This window comes from Rhincodon typus, chromosome 17 (genome assembly GCF_021869965.1).
Source record: "Rhincodon typus isolate 14 chromosome 17, sRhiTyp1.1, whole genome shotgun sequence".
Lineage (NCBI taxonomy): Eukaryota > Metazoa > Chordata > Chondrichthyes > Orectolobiformes > Rhincodontidae > Rhincodon > Rhincodon typus.
In genome coordinates this window covers 24,798,893-24,814,887 of record NC_063348.1, presented here as the reverse complement: position 1 = coordinate 24,814,887, position 15,995 = coordinate 24,798,893, and the positions used below count along the sequence as shown (strand labels likewise).

General features: G+C 41.8%; 1 protein-coding gene across 4 annotated transcripts in view; it reads left to right on the top strand.

The window, feature by feature from the left end:
- ppp6r3 (protein phosphatase 6, regulatory subunit 3) overlaps positions 1-15,995 on the top strand; it is a 132,468-nt gene that overhangs the window by 21,717 nt on the left and 94,756 nt on the right. For 2 of the 4 annotated variants that reach the window (XM_048606876.1, XM_048606875.1), the window contains exons 1-4: positions 3,797-4,188; positions 9,110-9,296; positions 11,828-11,965; positions 12,423-12,488. In XM_048606876.1, coding sequence (XP_048462833.1) covers positions 3,962-4,188; positions 9,110-9,296; positions 11,828-11,965; positions 12,423-12,488 — 618 coding nt within the window. In that variant the 5' untranslated portion in view covers positions 3,797-3,961. Of the gene's footprint in view, positions 1-3,796; positions 4,189-9,109; positions 9,297-11,827; positions 11,966-12,422; positions 12,489-15,995 lie in introns of those variants that run through there. The other 2 variants (XM_020523499.2, XM_048606877.1) reach the window with 2 other exon arrangements.

Here is a 15,995-nt window from a genome sequence, read left to right as displayed (position 1 = left end):
GCTTCTTGGAATTCCCGTGCTGGTCTCTGAAGCACGGGAATTCCAAGAAGCGTGGTACTCCACGAAGAAAGCCATCAACAAACACATAAGAGCTTGACCCCATATACGCTCCACTGCAAAGGAAAATAGGAAGTGAGGTAATCCAGCTCAACGGACTCCAGAGTTTAAATAACAGGCGGGGAAACACAACAGCGCTTCATCGGAGGCTGCACTGATGATGTTTCCCAGCACGATAACATCTGCAAAACAACAAACCAGCTCGGCGAGCCAGCTTGCTACTTCTGGCTGAAGATTGCTACAAATGCCTCAACCTTATCTTTTGTGCTGATGTTCTGGGCTCTTCCATCACTGAGGATGGAGATATTTGTAGAACTGTCCCCTCCAGTGAATTGTCCACCACAATTGGATGTGGCAGGACTGCAGAGCTGGGATCTGCTGTGTTAGTTGTGGAATCACTTAGCTCTGTCCTTCACTTGCTGCATATGTTCGCAGGTAGTCTGCTGTTTGGTAGCTTCTCTAGGTTGACATCTCAGTTTTAGAAATGCCCGGTGCCGCTCCTGGCATGGCCCCCTGTACATTCCATTGAACAAGAGTCGATGGTAATGGTGGGGTGGAGGTTGGGTCATGAAGTTCCAGATTGTGCTGGAGTACAATTCTGCTGCTGTTGATGGCCCCCAGCACCTCCTGGATGCCCAGTCTTCAGTTATTAGATCTATTTGAATTCTGTCCTGTTTAGCATGAGAGTACCACACAACATGATGGTGGGTATTCTCAATGTGAAGATGGGACTTCGTCTCCACAAGGACTGCGTGGTGATCACTCTTACAGATACTGCCATGGACATTTGCATCTGTGGCTGACAGATTGATAAGGGTGGGGTCAAGTAAATTTTTCCCTTTTTTCATTCTCTCATCAACTGCCACAGACCCAGTCTAGCATCTATGACCTCTAAGACCTGACCAGCTCAATCAGTAATGCGGCTGCTGAGCTCTTAGTGGTGCATGTTGAAATTCCCAACCCAGAGTAAATTTTCTGCACCTTTGCCACCCTCAGTGCTTCCTCCAAGTGTTGCCGAACATGGAGGAGTACTGATTCATTAGCCGAGGGAAGACAGTACGTAGTAATCAGCAGTAGGTTTCCTTGCCCATGTCTAACCTTAGGCCATGAGGCATCATGGGATTTGGAGTCAATGTTGACTGTATGCCAGCACTCATTCATGGGATATAACTGTTCCTGGCTCAACCTGCATTTATTGTCCATTCCAAATTGCTTCTGAGGTGATGATAATGAGCTGTCTCCTTCAACAATTGCAGTCCAGATGATGTAGCTACACCATCAGTGCTGTCAAGGAGGGAGTATCAGGAATTTGACCAAAGGAAAGTGAAGGAACAGTCACATAGTTCCAAGTTGAGCAAGCGATAAACTAGGGGAGTTTGCAGGTGCACGTGTTCCCGTTTATATGCATTTGCCCTTTTAGGTGAGTAGAGCTTTGTCCTAGATGTTGAGTGCCGTGCGTGTTGTTGGAGTCGTGCTCATCCAGACAAATGGAGAGCATTCATTCACATTCTTGACTTGTGCCTTGCAGTTGGTAGACACTGAGGAATCAGGAAGTTACTTGCTGTAGTAAAGGTTTTAGATTTTTTTTCATCAATCTGCTCAGCGATGTTATTACATACCTCTGGAAGAGGTAAGACTTGAGCACTGGCCTCCTGGCTCAGAAGTATATAACCATTCGCTGTATCCTTCAGGATGAGAAGGGTCTTGAAGTCCTGCTTGTTTGTTTTGGAAGCCTTTGAAATCCTTCCAAGATTAAGTAAGTTGTGATAGTGCTGTCTTTAAAGAATTGAATCGTCGCAAAAGCTGCCAACTGTATTCATTACCTCCAAAATGGTTGTAGCTGCTACCATATTAAAGAAAGGTATTCTTATTTGTAATTCATTGAAATACTCTTTATTGGAGCAGAATGTGCCTTCTAAATAATGGTAAGGATACTGATACTGATTACGGATAAATGTTGTACACCTTCAAGCAAGGCACAGATGTATGGTTAAAATAGTCTTTATTAATATAAACTAAAAATGGCTGATACGTACTTTTTAAAATTCTTTTATGGGGCGTGTGTCACTGGCAAGGCCAGAATTTGTTACTCACCTCTAATCCTGGTTATTTTCTCAAAGTACTAGTCTGCCTCAGTAAAATCGGAGACTGTATCTGAAGTCTTTGGAGAGTCTGGTCAGACAGTGAGAAAGGAAAGGAAGTTCTAAAGACCAGTATTTAGTTTTCTTCGGTACAATGCCAAATTATTTTACAAAATGCTATTCAAACCCTTAGACCATCTTACATGCTTCAAAGGCATTGTATGTTTTTGAAGTATTTTAAATGCAATGATCGCAGCCAGGTTCAAAGGCCTGATGAAAGTGAAAGGAGAAACAATTGGTCTTAGGTATTTGTTTACTAACTGCTGAAAGTCAAGTTAAAGTTGTCATCGATACTACTCAAATACAGTAAACCATAAAGTGTTTAAAGGGAAGCACAATCTTGTGCAATGTCAAACGACCACCTTGCTAAGGCAAAGAAAAACATGTAATAAAGCCTGCCAGCCAAAGTAAAATGGTAGTGGTTCCCTGTTTGATCCCGAGGCACTCTGTTAATTTACCTGGCTGTCTGTGAGCATATTGAAGACTCATATTTCATATGACTAGTCAAATGCTGAGCTCAAAATTGAGAAGGCGAGTAAGCTGCCCTACCTTAACGTAAAAAGAATAGGTATATCACTTGCAGCCTAATAATCTAAAGTAAGTGGACAACAGTTGTTTTAAAAATTCCTACAATGGCTGATAAAATTGAAGAGAACTGGAGCTGAAACTCCAGTTGGATATTAAGGCTTCAAAGAGCAATATGGAATTATTTACTATCAAACTATGGATAGGTGAACTGGACTCATTTTTAGTGAGACTACATAAGCCCTTCTCAACACCCTTGCCTGCAATTCAGCACTGTTTTCACTCCTTTTCCACTACCTTGTTTGCTTTGTTACTCTTACTGTTATTCCCCTCATACAAATGTTCAGAATACCTTCTCATATTGGTAACTGGCTACAGAGCAATTTTGAATATTTTCCCATTTCTTTTCCTTTCTAAACCAACATTGCCACAATTTCCCTCGCATTCAAATTATTCATCAGAATATAGATGCTCTCCATATTTTCACCATGAAGTGTATGTTTTAGGCATGTTTACACCATGAGTACATTAATCTTGTAAAATATGAACACTGACCATTCCACCCTCCATACACATGTAGGTCAGTGTTAAAGTACAGCAAACGTATTAACTGACACCTATGGGTCCAAGAGTGTGCTGGTTGATCAAGAAGTCCTCATAATCAGTGTAAAAATTCACACTAACTAATAGAAACATATTGCAGAGATATACACATCATTGTTCTACTTTATTTACAGCATAAATCACTTAAATAATAGCGCAACTTCACCTCAAATAAAACATGTTGGCATAAAGCCTTCTCACTCGCACTCTGAACTGACTGTTTGGAGATTGTAATAATATAGTAGATTTCCAGTATTTCAAGAACATAATTTTTTTTACCAGTTTAGAGAGAGTGCCAATTCAGAAGGTGCTGGTTAAAACAAAGTTTGCTGTACTTCCATTACCTTGTAATCTTTTGACTCTCTATTCACCTTGTATTCCTTGTCCGAGATTTTATTTTCCAGTCTTCTTATTAGCTTTGGGGTTTCAAATGGCACTCTGTATATATTAGTGATTAAACTTTGATTCCGTGTCCATATGACCTTGTCTTACATTAAGGCGATACGTTTGCTTGCTGAGATACCAGAGAACCACACCCTGTTTTCTGATGTAAACAGCATGGAGATTTTTCCCCTCCCTTGTCGAACTAAATCTTCATTCTGAGTGACCTTGTTTATCTTCCAAATTAGTGCATCATGTTTTGGAAGTTCGATCTTCACACGTCATCCCATATAGATACACTCCTAGAGAAGGAAGATGTGACTCTGACTGAACTAATGGATGAGGAAGATGTTTTGCAGGAATGTAAAGCTCAGAACCGCAAACTCCTGGACTTTCTGGTCCGAACACAGAGTATGGAAGATCTAGTCACATACATCACTCAAGAGCCACCAGATGACATGGATGAGAAGATGAAATACAAGTAAGAAAATATTATTATTGAAAGTGAACTCTTGGGGGTTGATCGCTCAGTTGGCTGGATGGCTGGTTTGCAATGCAGAGTGATGCCAACAGTGTACGTTCAATTCCTGCACTGGCTAAGGTTACCATGAAGGACTCTCTTTCACAACTCTCTACTCACCTGAGGCATGATGACCCTCCGGTTAAACCACCACCAGTTATCTCTGTAACGAAAGAGCAGCTAAGTGATATGGTAGTACTTTGGTGACTTTACAATATATTGAGCTACAGTAAGTGAAGCTTGATAAATGGCATTTTAGTGTGGAGGTGAGAAGTAACTATTGTTATTTAATTCTTGTTAAAGATGGGTCAATGTCAGATTATTAACTATTTGCTTTAGAAAAGGAAATTCATGACACTAAAGCATTGCTAAAAGATGTATTTTAGAAAACTAATGATGACACGATGAATCTGATAGCTTTTAAGGGATGTTCCTTATTCTTGACTTCTGTCTTTACTCATGAATTTTCATATATTCTTTCTTGTGATTTTTGCATAAATTTGACAAAAATCAGTTTCAGGAGCTCTTGAACTTTTTCCCACCTGGACTCCATTTCAATGCTGAAAAACATGAGAATAGTAAGGGAGGGGTGGAACAGAAGATCAGGTGGCATTACCTAGCTGCTAGCCGTTAGCTGGTACCTAAAATTGTACACGTACAAACATTTTTACTTGTCAGCTGGTGTTAAAATTATTAATGCATTAGGGTAATGTTGGCTGTTTTATTGTCACAGGAATCTGAATAAAGCTGAACACTGTAGAATTGTCAGTAAATTACTACGCTCTGGAGCTTTTAAGATGCCTGGATGGAGCACCAGATAGTGGTTGTGTTGAGGACATTGCTGAAAGCGTATTCTTAAGGGTGATGTTCTTTTGACACAATTTCACCATGTCTGTCTCTCTTTCATTCTGGATTTTTTGATGCCTGTCTCCAGGAACTGATATCACCATGTGCATGTGCAAATGGCCTTTTGATGACCATCTTTGCATTCATGTTGAGCTCTCTGCTTTTGTTTACGTATAGTGCCTAAAGCATAATTTTTCATTAATACTCTGCTTCATTTCCTTTTATTTATTTCAGAAATATTGTTCTACTGATTCTTTTCCATATGATCCTTATTAAATGAAGGAGAAATTTTGACTAGGATTCCTGCAGAGCTTCCATTCTCTGCTTTTAATACTGTCATTGCATCTTTTGTGTTCACCTGAATGAATTGACAGGGCCCTTGTTTAAATGTCTGATCCAAAAATGGGCATCTCAGACAGGAGAGCAGTCTTCTACAAATGACCTGTCAGCCTAGATTATGGATATTTTCTATTCAGAGATGTTATTACATGCCTTTGGAACAGGTATGATTTGAACCTCGGCATCCTTGCTCAGGGTAGGGAAACTACTACTGCACAACAAGACCAGTGCAGCCTAGAATTATGTATTGGACTGAGACTTGAACCCACAACTTCTGGCAGAAAGAGTGATACCATTGAACGAAGCTCAAAGCAAAATGAAAATAGTTTCTAAACAATATTACTGCTGAGAACTTTGAACAACTTCACCTTTAACTCCTCTTTCACTTCCTTCTGGTCAAAGGTGTGGCCATGGGTGCCTGCATGAGCGCCAGTGATGTCTGTCTCTTTGAGGAGTATGTGAGACATTGCTTGTTCCAGTCCTACTTGGGCCCCTCTCTGCAACTGTTTCTCCAGCATATTGATAACATCATCGGTGCTGCTTCCCTTTCCCATCCAGAATTGAAAACTTTATCACTTTTGTTTCCAGAATTCCATTCTGCTCTTGCCTTCACCTGGTCCATGTCTGGCTCCTCGCTTCCCTTCGGCGATTTCTCTGTTTCCGTTTCTGGGGATAGACTGGCCACCGATAGCCATTACAAACCCATCAACTCTCAGAGTTACCTAGACAATACATCCTCATACCCTGCTTCCTGTAAAAACTCCATCCCATTCTCCCAGTTTCTCCATCTCTGTCACATCTATTCTGATAATGCCACCTTCCACAGGGGGCCTCAAATGTCCACTTGTTTCCTCAACCAAGGATTCCCTGCTACTCGGGTTGACTGAGCATCTCCCGCACCTCTCTTCTTCCCTGCCACAACAACGATAGGGTCTCCCTGGTCCTCAGCACCCCACTAGCCTCTGCATTCAAAGGATTGTAAGCTGTCATTTCCATCACGTCCAGTGGGATTCCATGACCAGGCACACATTCCCCTCCCATCCTTTCTCAGCATTCTGCAGGGACCTCAGGGACATCCTGGTCCACTCCTCCATTCTCAACTTCCCTATGCCTCCATGGCAGCTTCCCATGCAATCACTGAAAGTTTAACACTTGCCTGTTTACCTCCTCCTCCTCCCTCCTAACTATCCAAGACCCCAGACACACTTTCCAGGTGAAGCAGCGATTTATCTGCACTTCATTCAATCTAGTCTACTTGTATTCATTGTTGAATGTGGTTTCCTCTACATTTGGGAGGCGAAATATAGACTGGGTGACTGCTTTGCTGATCACCTACATTTTGTCCATAAAAATGACTGAGCTTCCAGTTGCCTGCCAGTTCAAAGCATCGCCATGTTTCCTGGCCAACATTTCTGTTGCAGCCTGCTGTAGTCTTCCAGCAAACCTCAACAGAAGCTTGATGAACAGTATTTCATTTTCTGCTTCAGGACCCTGCAGTATTTAGGGGCCCAACAACTAGTTCAATAATTTTAGAGCCTGATTCTGTCCTTCCACTTTCTGTTAACCCACCTTCACACCTGGTCCTGTCATGATATGGGGTGCTTTCAGCACAGCCGACCCATTCTCCCCCACTGTCAGGCTTATTATTACATCACATGGGTTGCTTTCAGCACAGCCTACAGCCTTGGGCGGCACGGTGGCTCAGTGGTTAGCACTGCTACCTCACAGTACCAGAGACCCAGGTTTGATTCCAGCCATAGATGACTGTGTGCAGTTTGCACATTCTCCCTGCATCGGTGTGGGTTTCTGAGGAAGGGTCACTGAACCCGAAACGTTAACTCTGTTTTCTCCTCCACAGATGCTGCCAGACTTGCTGAGCTTTTCCAGCAACTTTGTTTTTGTTTCTGTGTGGGTTTCCTCTGGCTGCTCCAGTTTCCTCCCACAGTCCAAAGATGTGCAGACTAATAAGGATTGGTCATGTTAAATTGCCCATAGCATCCAGGGATGTGCAGGCTAGGTAGATTAGCTATGGGAAATGCAGGGTTACAGAGATAAGGTAGAGGGGTGGAACTAGGTAGGATGCTGTTCGGAGGGTCATTATGTACTTGGTGTGTTTCCACACTGCAGGAGTTCTATAATTCTCTCCTATTCTCAGCTCTGTCTATCTTTTATTCAACTTCTCTTCTCTCAATAATCACCTCCTGTCACCAGTGTTGTGAAAGGGGAATGGTCTCATTGTTGTGAATGCTCCAAGTAGTTCCTTATCACCTGTCCTTCATGGAAGAATTTGCAAAAAGAAACACTTTTGATCACAATTCCATCAGGAAGTGGTCAGCACATAGCATCCTCGCGACCCAGAGTGAAAAGGACAGGAGGATCCTGCTGGGCTGTTCCCTGAGCAGACTGTTGAAGTCATTTGGCAGAATGCCTCATCACCAGAACTTTCCAAGCTAGTGGTGAGAAGGGCATTACCTGAGATCCTTCATGTACGACAGCAAGCTGGCATTGAAGGGGGTATGGGTGTGGGTGTGGGTGTTGAGGGTTGTGGGTATAGAGACAGTCACACACCTCCTTCTGGAATGTGCCTTTGCAAAGGAAGTCTGGAGAAAGATGCAGTGGTTCTTGTTGAGATTCGTCCCAAGCAGCTTTGTGATGCAAGACACTGCTGTCTGGTCTGTTCCCCAAGACGTGCACCGAGACAAATATCAACTATGCTGGAGGACTGTCAACTCGGTGAAAGACGCTCTTTGGTCTGCCCACAACTTATTGGTCGTCCAGAGCAAGGGGTTCACCTTGATCAAGTGTTGCAAACTGGCACATTCCAAGGACTATGTGCTGAGGGATGCAGGCACGGTGGGGAAAGACCACTGTCTGAGGTCTTTCTGCTGAATTTAAATGGAGGTCCGTTCAGTTATCGGACCCTCCCGGTGCCTCAAATGTGTGTAAATGTAGTCTTGAACAAGTAACAAATGCCTTGAGTTTTTACCTGGGTAGAGTCAAACTCCAATATTTGTTTCTTCATGCTACTGTATGTATATAAATATATTTTTGGAATGAAGTATATTTTTGAAATAAAGAAAATCAATACTTGTCTCTTTTGCCTATCCCTTTCATTATCTATCTATCTATCTATCTATGTCTGTCTCTGTGAGGCTTTCTCCCCCCTCTGCCTGTGGTGTGTGTGTGTGTCTCTGTCTTTCCCATCCCCTTTCTGTCTGTGCCTCTGTGTGTGTCTCTCTCTCTGTGTGCCTCTCTTGCTCCATCTCCACCTAACCGCTGTCTCCTTCGCCTACTCCCAGCACCTCCCCAACCACCTCTTTAGTATAAATAGCACTTTTACCTATTATTAGTCCTGATGAGGTGTCACTAGATTTGAAACATTAACCACTCTGCATTCTGCCCAGATACTGCCAAACCTGCTGAGTTTTGCCAGCAATTTCTGTTTTTGTTTTAAATCTCCAACACTTGCAGTTCTTTGTTTTACGTTATTGCTGAGATACCCGTGTCAAACAACAGCTGAGTCTTTTTATGGCAAGAGACCAAAATGACGTCTGGTGGCAGGCAGTAAGATGCTTTAAAGAAAGAGTACAATGTGCTGTTAAAATGATATGGTATTATTAAATAATTGGACGTTTTTGCAAAAAACTAACTGGAATGAAACTTGATTTGTGTTGGTTTAAAATTCTTTTTCTTCTAGGTATCCCAACATATCATGCGAGCTACTTACGTCAGATGTAGCACAACTGAATGACCGACTGGCAGAAGATGAACCTTTGTTGACACGACTTTACAGCTTTCTGCAGAATGAGCCACCACTTAACCCTTTGCTTGCCAGTTTCTTTAGTAAAGTGCTCAGCATTCTTATCAGCAGAAAACCTGACCAGGTAGGAGCATGTGGATGTAGATTTTATGTGTATTACCGAAGAAAACCATTTAATACAGGCTGCGTGGTTTTGCGTGATAGACTGCAGCTTCACTCCCATAGCCCAAACTACTGGTAGACTTCAGAATTGGCTTTGCTGTCCAAGTTTTAACAATTAACACAAAAATCCCATGTTTCAGATTTATCATCAGAAAAGAGCATTTAACATATTTAAAAAATATATATTCATGGGAAGTGGGCATTTGTGACTGGGGTGGCATTTATTGTCTATCCCTAGTTACCCTTGAAAAAGTGGTGGTGAGCTGTCCTCTTGAACCACTTCAGTCATTTGGTGTAGATAGACCACACTATCAGTGGGGAGGGAGTTCCAGGATCTTTACCAGTGACACTGAAGGAATTGCTATATATTTCCAGGTCATGATGATGAGTGGCTTAGAGGGGAGCAGGCTGATGACGGTGTTCTCATGTAGCTGCTACCTTTGTCCTTCTAGATGGAAGTTGTGGGTTTGAAAGGCGTTATCTAAGGAGCCTATGTGAATTTCTGCATTGTATGTTGTAGATTGTACAAACTATTGTTTCTGTGCATCAGTGGTGGAGAGGGTGAGGCTTTATGGATGTGATGTCTGTCAAGGGGACTGCTTTGTCCTGGATGGTGTCAACCTTCTTTTGTTGTTGGGCTGCACTCATCCAGGCATACTCATCCAGTGCACTCCTGACTTGTGCCTTGTAGACATTGGAATGAGGAATAGAATAGAATCTTAGAAATAAAGGTTTTCAGTAAATTGGCAGATTTTTTATGCAAATGATGCTGTTAATGCATTTAACACAAGGATTCTTTGTAGCGCTGATTTTAACAACATTGGCACCTTTTTGGTTCAGGTGTTCATGCTGTATATTGTTGGAAAGGGATGTGATTTAAATCATCCATGAAGGTTTTCGGACTATTTTGACATGCAGTTGAATAGGAAGCAAATGAATGCTGAAAGTCCATACAACTGTATCTTCCCACTGAACAAGACATTGGATTCATCTCAATGTTTACACTACTGTGGCCTCGTAAGCATAATTAAATGGGCAATTTATCAGCTTTTATTTTGACTTTCTCATTCTGACTTCTGCAAGTATTGAACAAAATTTGTGCTCGACACATCTTCCTGATTCTACGTCCTGATCTTCTGAACCAAGATCCTTTTGTACCACTCTCACCTTAAGTCATCCTTTGCTCTCGGGACTACTACTCCTTTTCTATTCTGTCTGTCTTTTCAAAACATAATATATCCTCAAATATATTTCTCCCAACTTTGCCTTATAACATATTGTTGTCACCCCAAAATCTGTGCTCTACTTTCTCTTAACTCCACGTTTGAATACCTCCAATTAGCTTTTCATCCATCCCACAGCCCTAACCAAGTTCACAAATGTAATTCTCTAATTATAATGTATTATTACTCCTGGACCATTCTGCACCCTTTGACAGACAACCAGACCTTCATGCTTTCCCTTTCATATACCTTTGGTCTCCAAAAGTAGTCTACATATAACATCCTTAGGCATGAGGTCGTCTAATATATGCTGCTAGGGCTTTTGTGATACAATGGTAATCTCCCTACCTCTGAGCCAGGAGGCCTGGATTCAAGTCACATTTGCTTGAGTTCTCTGAACAGGTTGATTTTTAAGAAAATCTACATGTACATGCTTATGACACTTGGCATCTCTTGTGTGTGCTCAGTCTGATTGTTCAACGTGCAGTCCTGGATGAGCCTCTTTATTCGAGCTAAAATTTGAGAAGACTGCTTCACCAACTCCATCCTCCTTCTTAGTTATTGTCTGAAGCTGATCTAGATGACATGCGTCGTGTTCCATCTTGCGTACAAAATGACTTTTGAACAAACTTGGGAACAGAACCTGTTTGCAACTGAGGGATGGCTTGCATTGCCCAAAATATATTTAGATGAGGGTCATAGTTTTTAATTAAGTAAGGTTATAGAGGGATCTGGAGCTAAGATGGGTAAATAAAAATGTGATGCATATCATCCATAATTAAAAGTTTGAGAGGGTGAACAATCTGCTCCTGTTCCTATATTCTAGATTTTCGTCCTTGTACTCCTTGGATCCTCCACCTTTGTTCATCCCTCCTGAATATCTCCTCCATTGGATTAGTGCCCATTTTCTGATAACGTGTCTGTGAAGACTCCCTTTGTACAATTTTCTACTTTTCAATGCGCTATGAAAATGCGAGTTACTGTTTGAAAATAGAAATATAGACCGTCTTCTGAAACTCTTTCGGAAAGCTGTTTCTCAAAGTTTAATTTAATACACTAATGGAGTCAGAAACTGAAACATTTATGAATTAAAATGTTTTTGAATGTTTTTGGGATACTGGAAATTGACATTTTACTGATTGCGTCAAAATGGATGCTTGGTTTTGGCAGTGGGTAGCCAGGGAAGTAGAGAATTACACAATTTGTATTTGCAGGTATTAAAGCGGACTACGGTGCACATTGTTTCAAAGTGGGATTTTTTTCCTTGCAGATTATCACGTTTTTACGAAAGAGGGATGCATTTGTAAATTTACTGTTGAAACACATAGGAACCTCCGCGCTCATGGATTTGCTGCTCAGGCTATTGACATGCGTTGAGCCACCACAGCTGAGGCAGGATGTTTTAAATGTAAGTTGCGGAATATTTGGTATTTGTTGCATAAAACAGTTAACACAGATCTGTATGACTTAAAAATTGGTATTTCTAAAGTGCTTACTTGATGGATGAGTACTTTAAGCACTTTAGAAGAAGATTGAGTTAGGGGATTGTGCACAGCCACGATCAAAGAAGAGCTCAAAAGAGGCTTTTTCAAATTTGGCTTGACAGAGTGATTTTCATTGCAGGTTGACAAGGATAGGAGAAATAGTGTGTACGTGCAGGAACAAAAAAAAAATCAATTCAATGACTATTGCATGGTGAATAATAGGAACAGATGCAGATGTATTTTAAAGTATAGTTAATTTGAATATTTTGTTTATTGGTTATGAAGTTGAATTATAGTTGAAGGTAAGGTAGTTTCTAATTCAGCATTAACTTGATATATTCAATTATATTTTGCTTTTACTTTTTTAAAAAATATTTGCAGTGGTTGAATGAGGAAAAGATTATTCAGCAACTAATAGAAATGGTACACCCGTCCCACGATGAAGACGTAAGTAGATGCAAAAGTATGTTATTTCTGCTTAAATCTTTTAAAAAAAAAAAAAACCAATCCAGTGGATAGCTGTGTACTGAAGAACAGCCCCACAGTATGTCTCATTCTCATGGTTGCCATAACATATCAGATAAGTAGCGGTAATTACTGCCTTGGCTCTATCTTGAGTACAATATGTTCAAAATACCAAAAATCTGGCTGGCTGAAAACTGAAATTGCCAAAAAAAAGGGTATATTTGTAGTAAGGAATGTTTTGTCAGCTTGAAAAACATTTGCCTGGACTTGAACTTAGCCGAGCTAAGAGGCTAGTCATTGAGATTAGGTTATCTTGAAGGTATCTTCAAACATGGTTGTCCATAAAGAAACACAATAAACAATGAACAATCGAACATTGAGGACTGGCTTTGGGGCTTTGAGTCCAGGCACAGTAAAGGTTGGATGTCCGAAACCCAGCATGGTTTGATTGCAATGGTGTTGGATTGCAGATGTTACACCTGCACATTGGATTCTAGGGTTCAATCTTACAGATGGAACTAAAGTTTAGCTAAAGCTCTTCCTTTCTGTCCCAAAGGAAGAAGGGAGATAGTGAGAAAAGAGATCAGTCTGAGAATGGGGCAGTTGGGAAAAAGAGTGAGTCAAACAGTCAGGACAGGCAGAAACAAAGCATAGAATGAGATAGGACTGATAAATTAAACTGCATTTATTTCAGTGAGAGGTCTGACAGGTAAGGCAGGTGAACTCAGGGCATGGTTGGGAACATGGGAGTGGGATATCATAGCAGTTACAGAAATGTGACTCAGGGATGGACAGGACTACAGCTTAATGTTCCAGGGTATAGATGCTGTAGGAAGGATAGAAAGGGGCACAAGAGAGGAGGGGTTGGCATTTTTGATTAGGGATAAAATTACAGCTGTTTAGGATATTCCTGAGAGTACATCCAGGAAAATTTTATTTGGGTGGAACTGAGAAATACAATGATCACGTTGTTTGGATTGTGCTGTTGACCCCCCAGAAGTCAGTGGGAAATTGAGAAACAAATTTGAAAGGATATCTCAATTATCTGTAAGAATAATAGGGTGGTAAAAGTAGGGGATTTTAACTTTCCAAACATAGACTGGGGGTGCCATGGTGTTAAGGGCTTAGATGGAGAGGAATTTAAGTGTGTACAAGAACATTTTCTGATTAGTATGTGGATGTACCTACTCTTGGGAAATAAGGCAGGGCAGATGACTGAGGTGTTAGTGAGGGAGCAATTTGCGGCCAGTGATCATAATGCTATTAGTTTCAAAATAGTGATAGAAAAGGATAGGCTGGATCTGAAGTTGAAGTTCTAAATTGGAAGAAAGCCAATTTTGATGGTATTAGGCAAGAACATTCAAAAGTTGATTGGGGGTGGATATCACAGGTAAAGGGACGGATGGGAAGTGGGAAGCCTTCAAAAATGAGGTAACAAGACTTTAGAGACAGTATGTTCCTGTTAGGGTGAAGGGCAAGGCTGGTAGGTGTAGGGAATGCTGGGTGACTAGAGAAATTGAGGTTTTGGTAAAGAAAAAGAAGGAAGCATATGTCAAGTATAGACTTCAGGGATTGAGTGAATCCCTAGAACAGTATAAAGGCAGTAGAAGTATACTTAAGGGAGAAATCAGGAGGGCAAAAAGGGAACATGAGATAGCTTTGGCAAATAGTTAAGGAGAATTCAAAGGGACTCTACTATATTGAAGTCAAAAGAGTAACAAGGGAGGGAATAGGGCCCCTTAAAGATCAGCATGGCCGCCTATGTGTGGAACAACAGGAGATGGGGGCGATACTAAATGAGTATTTTGCATCAATGTTTACTATGGGGAGGATATGGAAGCTAGAGAACTTGGGGAAATAAATAGCGACATGTTGAAAAATGTGTATATTACAGACAAGGACGAGCTGGATGTCTTAAAATGCATTAAGGTGGATAAATTCCTGGGACCTGATCAGATGTACTCTAGAACTTTGTGGGAACCTATAGAAATGGTTGCTGGACCCCTTACTGAGATATTTGTATCATCGATAACCACAGGTAAGGTGGTATAAGACTGGAGGTTGGCTAAAGTGGTGCCACTATGTAAGAAAGGTGGTAAGGAAAAGCCAGGGAACTATAGATCAGTGAGCCTGACATCAGTGGTGGGCAAGTTGTTGGAGGGGATCCTGAGGGACAAGATTTACATGTATTTGGAAATGCAAGGACTGATTAGGGATAGTCATCATGGTTTTATGTGTGGGAAATTGTGTCTCACTAACTTAAGTTTTTGAAGAAGTAATGAAGAGGACTGATGAGAGAAGAGTGGTGGACGTGACCTATATGGACTACAGTAAGATGTTCAACAAGGTTCCGCGTGATAGACTGGTTGGCAAGGTTAGATCACATGGAATACATGGAGAACTAGCCATTTGGAAACAGAACTGGCTTAAAGGTAGGAGACAGATCAGTGCTGGGTCCATTGCTTTTTGTCATTTATATAAATGATTTGGATGTGAACATAGGAGGTATGATGACACCAAAAAGCAGATGACACCAAAATTGGTGGTGTAGTGGACAGCGAAGAAAGTTACCTCAGAGTACAACGGGACCTTGATCAGATGGTCCAATAGGCTGAGGAGTGGCGGACGGAGTTTAATTTAGATAAATGTGAGGTGCTGCATTTTGGAAAGGCAAATCAGGTCAGGACTTATTTACTTAAAGGTAAGATCCTGGGGAGTGTTGCTGAAAAAGAGATCTTGGAGTGCAGGTTCATAGTTTCTAGAGAGTAAAGTCGCAGGTAGACAGGATAGTGAAGAGGCATTTGGTATGTTTGCCTTTATTGAAGTATGGGATGTCATGTTGCAGCTATGCAGGACGTTGGTTCGGCCTCTTCTGGAATACTTTGTTTGCTTCTGGTCTCCCTGCTATAGGAAGGATGTTGTGAAGCTTAAAATGGTTCAGAAAAGGTTTACAAGGATGTTGAGATAACAGGGTGTGGAGCTGGAGGAACACAGCAGGCCAGGCAGCATCAGAGGAGCAGGAAAGCTGACGTTTCGGGGTCTGGACCCTTCTTCAGAAATTGGGGGGGGGGGAAGAGGGCTCTGAAATCAGTGCAGGGGGGGGATGGTGATAGAATGTGGATAGTGGAGCAGATAGGTGGGAGAGAAGACGGACAGGTCAAGCAGGCGGGGATGAAGCTAGTAAAGGTGAGTGTAGACAGGAAGTAGGGTTGGGGGTTGGTCAGTGAGGTTGGAGGAGTGGATAGATGGGAGAGAAGATGGACAGGTCACGGAGGCGGGGATGAGAGCGTGGGCTGGTCTTGGCATGAGGTCGGGGGTGGGGAGATTTTGAATCGAGTAAAGTCCACATTGAGACCATTGGGTTGTAGGGTTTCAAGGCGGAATATGAGGTGTTGTTCCTCCAGTTTCCGGGTGGCATCGTTGTGACACTGGAGGAGGCCCATGATAGATATGTCATCCAGGGAGTGGGAGGGGGAGTTGAAGTGGTTC